At 36.3% G+C, this 7,803-nt stretch overlaps 2 protein-coding genes across 2 annotated transcripts; one reads left to right on the forward strand and one right to left on the reverse strand.

Annotated features, from left to right (window-relative positions):
• Nucleotides 1–33: 33 nt before the first annotated feature.
• Nucleotides 34–5,283, forward strand: LOC136824078 (transcription initiation factor TFIID subunit 11-like). Its single transcript, XM_067080243.1, has 4 exons — nt 34–361; nt 3,584–3,671; nt 4,069–4,168; nt 4,599–5,283. Exons 1-4 carry the CDS (start codon nt 90–92, stop codon nt 4,727–4,729), a joined length of 591 nt encoding a protein of 196 aa, XP_066936344.1. The 5' UTR covers nt 34–89; the 3' UTR covers nt 4,730–5,283.
• Nucleotides 5,284–6,324: 1,041 nt separating this feature from the next.
• On the reverse strand, nt 6,325–7,803 carry LOC136824082 (barH-like 2 homeobox protein). Its single transcript, XM_067080248.1, has 2 exons — nt 7,346–7,803; nt 6,325–7,099 (listed from the first exon to the last, which is right to left on the reverse strand). Exons 1-2 carry the CDS (start codon nt 7,608–7,610, stop codon nt 6,828–6,830), a joined length of 537 nt encoding a protein of 178 aa, XP_066936349.1. The 5' UTR covers nt 7,611–7,803; the 3' UTR covers nt 6,325–6,827.

Here is a 7,803-nt window from a genome sequence, read left to right on the forward strand (position 1 = left end):
TTTCATCTGGATAGCTTCGATGCAATCTTTTACATTGCTCTCATTTTTCTTATAGAAGCAAAGATAATTTAAAAAAAACGTAAAAAAACATGTCAACACTATCAACCAATGAAGTGGCAGCAAAAAAACCGGCACCCGAACAAACTCCGGCCCAGACCTCAAACCCGAAGGAACCTAGTACCCAACCCTCCACGTCAAGCGATGCAGCTGGTTCAAGTAAGAGTACTGGGGGAGAGGGTAGTGGGAAGAAAAAATTGATAAAGAGCACTTCTTCGGTGAGCGACCTTCCCATGGCAGGGGCATCTATGGACAATGATTCTGCAGTTTCTGAGGAACAAGAAGTGGAACGACGAAAGTTACAGTAAGGCTTTTTTTCCTTTGCACATAGTATGGATTGTAGGTAGGAAACTTCTAATAGATGGAGTTAGATCTTAGAGAAGCATCTCCAAACTATGATAGAGCTTTTTTGTGGAAAATAAATGTTATTGGTATTTTTTAAATTAAATAATACATTATAAAACTAGCGTACAATGAGGCTGCTTTAGTGATGGCTGTTGGAAACTGATTGGATTTAGGACTTGTAATCACACCTCAATTAAAACAAAATTAGCATTGACTTCACTCGATTTAAGAAGGATTATTTGCCATTTGTTGTGATATCTCCGCCAACCTGCGCTGATTGAAGTAACATCTCGTATTTTTTTCGGGCTTGCAAACGATAACGTAACATTTCTTGCCGTATAAGAACACCACGTAGAATATACTATTACACACTACTATCAAACAATGCACAAATTCTTTATCCTCGATTTCCCGAAAATATCCGATCGGGTAACTGATGATGAATGTTAGTGTTGTAACCATGGTCGCGTAGACAAGAGACATAGCATCGTTCATCGGTCCAGGTAGGCGGCGACCACGGAACGCTTGCGTTAGACAAACTAACTGAGCGATGATAAGGAAGCCTGTGATGACGTTTAGATGAAGTTGGACGTCTCCGTAAAAAGTTCTTGTCATGTTTTCTTTGTCTAGTATGATGCTTATCCTTGGCTTTCTGATAAAATTCAATATGTAGAAAACACTGTTGGTGACCAATAGAAATATGAAAACGGTGAAAACTTGGACGACTATCGTTCTTCGTGCCTCGCCCCCTGTCAATTGTATGTTAGAAGTGAAAGCATCAATCAATTTCTGTGATTTTGTATACACGAAAGCGAGGTTGGCAGTGTAAAGAAGTGATAGATTCAGGAACTTTGCAACAGTTTTTGTTTTATCTATGTCGTCGTGAAGATAGACAAAACAGCTGAATAGAATGGAAAGCAAGATGGTTCCGAGATGAAGAAACGAGAAGAAAACATCAGAAACTTTCACTGTCGGTGTTTGTCGGTGAATAATGAAAATGACCAGCGTTGTCATGGTGATGAACACTCCAAGAGTTGTTAGTAGAAGTATTGTAATCTTTTGATGGTGATTGAATTTTAAATATATGTTTGTGAATGGATCTACGCATTCAGTTCTCAAGACGTTTGCGCTGCTTCGAATCCCAAAACAAGTGGTACAAGCTTCATTCCCGAAGTTGTTCTTGATCTGGTTCTGAGGACATAACTCGCATTTAAATCCAAGCTCTGATTGGATGAACTTGTCAGAACTTTCGATCTCACCATAAACCCTTTGGAAGCCTGGTGAACAGTTTAGTTTAGCGAAAGGTAATGGGTTTCGGTATTTGCTCAAAAATATATCTGACGAATAAGTTTCAATAAAAGGCTCCCAATTAGGATCCTCATTCCCTTTATTCTTCTCAAGAATTTTATTAAAAGGTATCATGAAATCTTTAGTTTTTTTCTCTAAAAACACCATCATCATGGCGCCTTTGAGTGCTTGTATCTTATCGAAGCTTGTGATGACAGTTTTGTTTTGCACATGCTCGACAGCAATGCCAAGAAAAGATGCCAACAGAAGCACATGTCTAATTGCGAGTAACTCTGTCAATTCGAAGATGCTGTTCGCCACATCTTCCTGTAGATCTCGTCGCAACTTGTAGCGTTGGAAATTCTCCAAGCTGAACCAATGATCATGTGTGTTGAAGTCGTGAAAACTTGTTTGGTCATTTTCAAAAGATAACATGTCATGAGCGATCAAGGACGTTTTGTTGGTTGTTTCTACATTAACGTCTAATATCGCTAGAAATTCTTTTTGAAAAGGTCCAAATAGAATAATGGCTGACTCGCCCTTTCGCCAACGATTTAAGAGGTCTGATAGAATGTAGCCTTCAACATGAACTTTTTCCGCATTGATGACGATTTTCTGCAAATGAAATTCTTTTCTACCAGCCAATTGGTCATAAGTACCATTGTAGTAATTGTTGAAGATCGGTTTCAATACATCATCGTGGACTAAAAGTAGGGTCAAATCTTTCCATTGTAATTTCTCTAATACATATATGAGATACCTGGTATAGTCATTTATCTTCAAATCGTCATCAGGGAATGCGACCGTCAAAAATGGTTCCCCAGTCATAAATTGCTTGAACATTTTGGCTGTTTTTGTACTATCAGCATAGAAGACTACAAAAGCCAAATTGGGTATTCTGCATTCTCTGTTTTGGTCGCAAGCAATGTGGAATGTGTGGCCCAGAAGAATTTCCAAAGCTGCTTTCAAAGACTCTTCTGTGTTGTTGCATTTATAATGGAAACTATGGTATTTCAATTCGATGTAACGCATGTCTGTATTGAGTCCAGTAATGTTTGCTCTTAAAAAACTGTCTGCCTCCTGTGTATTATCTGAACAGTTTGGTAAGATAGCCACGACGTGATAAGTGAGTATGTGCTTGCTTAAAGCAATCTGTATTAAACTGGTAAAGAATAGAACGCCAAGAACTTTACAATTCATTTTTATCATCTCTCTGAGCAACTACTACGTTTCTTCTGAATCAAAGATATGTTATATGTTGGGATACTTGTTAGTTTGGTCTCGATATCTAATCAAATATTGATTTCACCTGCCCGAATAAAAACTTTCTGTTGTTAAATTTTAATAGGTTCTTTTTTTTTCAGTCCAATTATCATATGCTTTTGTAGCTTGATTCGCACTTTGGTACTCAATATATTGATTAAAAAATACTATACAAGAAGAAGTTTCTCGTGGCTTAGATCACGAGAATTACGCAAACGTTTTGAGAATTTTTCTCCCATCATCGGTCATTCTGGAAGTTTTTCTCTCTAGTTTACTTTTGCCACAATAAGCTTCCAATATGCATATCACTTGGTCGATAGACTCAAAATTACTTAAACTTATGGTACTTGTTATGGAAAAATTTGGGTCGTAATTGAGTCAATTGAAAGGTCATTCTCGTCTTCCTCTACAGTGTCACTTTCGATTTATTTACCGCACAAAATTACCATATTAGGCCCCGACCAGTCCAAACAGAGTAAAATCGTTCCTTGTTCTAAACTTGGATAACATGCATTGGATTTTAACCATATATTTCTCGCTTTGAGATATGAATAGAAGACCAGTACAGTATAATAACTCCAGCATTCTTTTTCTTTCCCTGCTGATTACTACTCCATCCATTACTTTACAGGATGTTGGTATCTGCGTTCAGCGAAGATCAGTTGAACCGTTACGAAATGTACCGAAGAGCTTCCTTTCCAAAAGCTGCCATTAAAAGGGTGAGTGGCATATTGACCCAATATTAGAATTGTTAACTTGAAATATCAATGTGCAAAGGGATTAAATTTCTTGGGGGCCTTTCCATGATATATTAACGATTTTGTGTCTTTCTTTACCAGTAAACATTTTAAAAGTGGTATTTGTGCCTTTTTAACTTTCTACTAAGAAACAATTTTTGTGGATAACACGCAAACGCCTCGAATTTACGAGATAGAGCATTGGTATCAATTCTTTTTCCTTAGACAAAACATTTTTGTTTATTCGACCGATTAGACACACTTCCGGGTCAAAAGCACGAATAAAAAGCTTTTCAAAGACCGAAATTGGACCGAGTCTTTGTCAATCTTGATATAATCCTTCTTCCCGTGTTTAATCGTTTATTACCCCCTTTTTTAGTTGATGCAGACGATCACGGGCGGTGCGTCCGTTCCGCCCAATGTTGTCATAGCAATGGCTGGTATCGCCAAGGTATTTGTCGGGGAGGTCTCAGAAGAAGGTTAGTTATTACATTCTCCATTAGACCATGAATATCCTTTCAGAAGAGATAGACATTACAATAAGGTATACAAGGCGAGGTATATTTTCCATTTTTGGGAAGTGGAGATTTTCGTTTTTGGTAACAAGTTCCGATAGAGCCGTTACATTTTATCCGATTTTTAGGCTTCAGAAATTCTAATTTCACTTTTCTTTAAATTTGAATTCTAAATTCGCATTATCTAGTCAAACTTGTATACTTTTTGCCACACCAAGTATCAGATGGCGCAGTATTGTTATTGAACTGATGATTCTGGGAAGCGCTCGCACACCCATGGCTGAAAAGTAGGGAACGTTGGTGAAAATGCGCAACCAACTTTCTAGTACCCTAAAAACCAGAACCCTTTGATTTGTTCGAAAAAAGTCTTATATTGATTTTCGTATTTTATTAGCTTTAGACGTAATGGAGAGTTGGGGCGAGACTGGACCCATTGAACCGAAACATTTGAGAGAAGCAGCAAGAAGATTGAAACAAAAACAATTGCTTCAAGCCACACGATACAAAGGAACTGTCAAATTTTGAGTTCATTATTCGTCTGTTTCTTTCGAAAAGGATAGAGAAACTTGGCCCCTTGGCGTGGTTATTTCTCTGGTTGAAGGAAAGGGTGTCTGAAGGAAAAGGGGCATTTCCGATTTGAAGATTATAGAAGAAGAATTATGGCCAGGAGATTTCACTTACCCAAATTACTCAACAGATTAACTTCTTGGAAATCCTGTTGTCAATCAATTTAATTCTTTAAGTTGAGCGAACGACTTATATCTAACTATTCAATGGTTTAGGACTAGTCGAGAGATGAAGTCTTTTGCTCTATTTCATTGAAACATAGAATGAAAATGAAGTTAAAATCAATATTTTTGATGAGTATTTACAAAGTCATATATTTACATACCTTCCAACGGTAATACGGATCATCGACACGATGCGACTCAAAGACTTCAATATGAAGCGCCAAAACTTTAAATACTACAATGGTCTACGGTTACGTGATAAAAATATACAATTTTCTGGATAAAAGTATTAAATTGATATGATATAATATGGTATAAGATGTAGAATATATATGTTATGATCATGAAGTTACTCTATGAAATATTTTTTAAATCTATTCGCTTTAAAAGTGTGAAATAATTCTTGTTTTGCCTGCCATCTTTCAACCAATGCTTTGATTCTAACAAATTACATAACGTTGAAAAGATAATTCAGAGCACTATAATCTTTGCAAAATGAAGATGAAAAATGAATTTTTTATCCTTTAATGCTAGAAACTTAATAGTTGTGGTATGGAGTTACTTTGAAGCCCCCTGTAGTCAGTCATATAATTATTTTACATGAAAAGCTATTGTATCTAGAAGTCAGAGCCTATAGAAGGTAGCTCGTAGGAGCCGAAAAACCCTGAACAATTTATGAAAATATGTTCAGATCGAGGAACGCAGGGAGTCATCCATATAGTACGTACGCAAAATTTTTCAAAATATTGGATACCCCCTCCCTCCCCTTGTACGAACCGAAACATTTGAGAGAAGCAGCACGAAGATTGAAACAAAAACAATTGCTTCAAGCCACACGATACAAAGGAACTGTCAAATTTTGAGTTCATTATTCGTCTGTTTCTTTCGAAAAGGATAGAGAAACTTGGCCCCTTGGCGTGGTTATTTCTCTGGTTGAAGGAAAGGGTGTCTGAAGGAAAAGGGGCATTTCCGATTTGAAGATTATGGAAGAAGAATTATGGCCAGGAGATTTCACTTACCCAAATTACTCAACAGATTAACTTCTTGGAAATCCTGTTGTCAATCAATTTAATTCTTTAAGTTGAGCGAGCGACTTATATCTAACTATTCAATGGTTTAGGACTAGTCGAGAGATGAAGTCTTTTGCTCTATTTCATTGAAACATAGAATGAAAATGAAGTTAAAATCAATATTTTTGATGAGTATTTACAAAGTCATATATTTACATACCTTCCAACGGTAATACAGATCATCGACACGATGCGACTCAAAGACTTCAATATGAAGCGCCAAAACTTTAAATACTACAATGGTCTACGGTTACGTGATAAAAATGTACAATTTTCCTGATAAAAGTATAAAATTGATATGATATAATATGGTATGAGATGTAGAATATATATGTTATGATCATGAAGCTACTCTATGAAATATTTTTTAAATCTATTCGCTTTAAAAGTGTGAAATAATTCTTGTTTTGCTTGCCATCTTTCAACCAATGCTTTGATTCTAACAAATTATATAACGTTGAAAAGATAATTCAGAGTACTTTAATCTTGGAGATACTTTGAAGCATCTTTTTGTCAGTATATAATTATTTTACACGAAAAGCTATTGTATCAGAAGTCATGACCTCTAGAAGGTAGCTCGTGGGAGGTGAAAAACCCTGCTTTTCACTTCAGAGGAGTACTTTCTTAAGGCTGCATAAATGGACTTTAACAATTTATGAAAATATTTTCGGATCGAGGAACGCAGGAAAAATCACCCTGACATTTTTGGTGGATTCATTGTAAAGAACTGTAGTCTATTGAAAAATAGTTACTTTTCGCTGTGAATTCACCCTAAATATCCACTTTTTTGTTTTCACATGTGGGAATGCCGAGGGAAGGCTATTACGAAAAGAAAGAGTGTTTGATACGTTGTTGATCGTACATTTCAGTGATTTCTCGCTTCAGCTTCGTTCTTCGATTCTGATACCACGTTTTCAATTGGTTGTCTGTCATTTTCAATTCTCGTGACATACGCATGCGCTCTGATGACGATAGATATCGACTTTGTTCAAATAGTTTTTCCAATTGAACAACTTGATAGGGTGTAAATGTATGGCGAAACGCCCTTCGTTTGGGTGACGCTCTGCTGGTGTAAGGGTGGCCTAATCTCCTTCCTAAAATAAAGATTTTAAGAACTTCGCTTAGAAAATTTATATTCTCACGCTCAGACCTATTTTTTACGGAATTTCATGTGGCACACCCTAATATTTGATTAACTTTTAGGGTTAACTACGATTTGAAAATTTTCAAGCTGCAATTTATTATAGAATCGTCCAATTTTCAAATGGTTTCTAGAGAAAAACTTATCTTTCGTTTTTAACGCCGGGATTTCGAATCTTTAAAAGTCATTAAAGCTTTACCTTTCAATTGTTTTGTTTCTATTGTTGCTTTTTCGCAAGTGCATTCTTCTTCTCTATCGACAGTCTCTTCTTTATCTCCATAATGTAACGCCTGTGTTTGTCGGTAACCTTGTCCCGATGCTTGGACAATCAACACTGGTTGTGTATGGTGGAGATAAAGCAAAGGTTGTGTTTGTGTGAGTTCTTTCTCTATGTCCTCTGATGTTTCTGTAGACTTTACATTTTGTAAGATTCGTTCGATTGAAAAAGATAAGTTATTTTTCATTATGTCTCACACACTTTTGTCGTATCACAAACCACGTCTTGTGTGGATTCCTCATGAAATGTTTCGTCAAAGAAACCAGCGCTGTGAATATTCAACTTTTTATAGATACTCCACACGTACAATCTGTACATAAAAAAGACGTTCTATGACCGTCTCAATTTTAGATGAAACATCAAGATAAAACTTAAGTTAA

This window comes from Clytia hemisphaerica, unplaced genomic scaffold (assembly GCF_902728285.1).
Source record: "Clytia hemisphaerica strain Z4C2 unplaced genomic scaffold, Clytia hemisphaerica genome assembly, whole genome shotgun sequence".
Classification (NCBI taxonomy): domain Eukaryota; kingdom Metazoa; phylum Cnidaria; class Hydrozoa; order Leptothecata; family Clytiidae; genus Clytia; species Clytia hemisphaerica.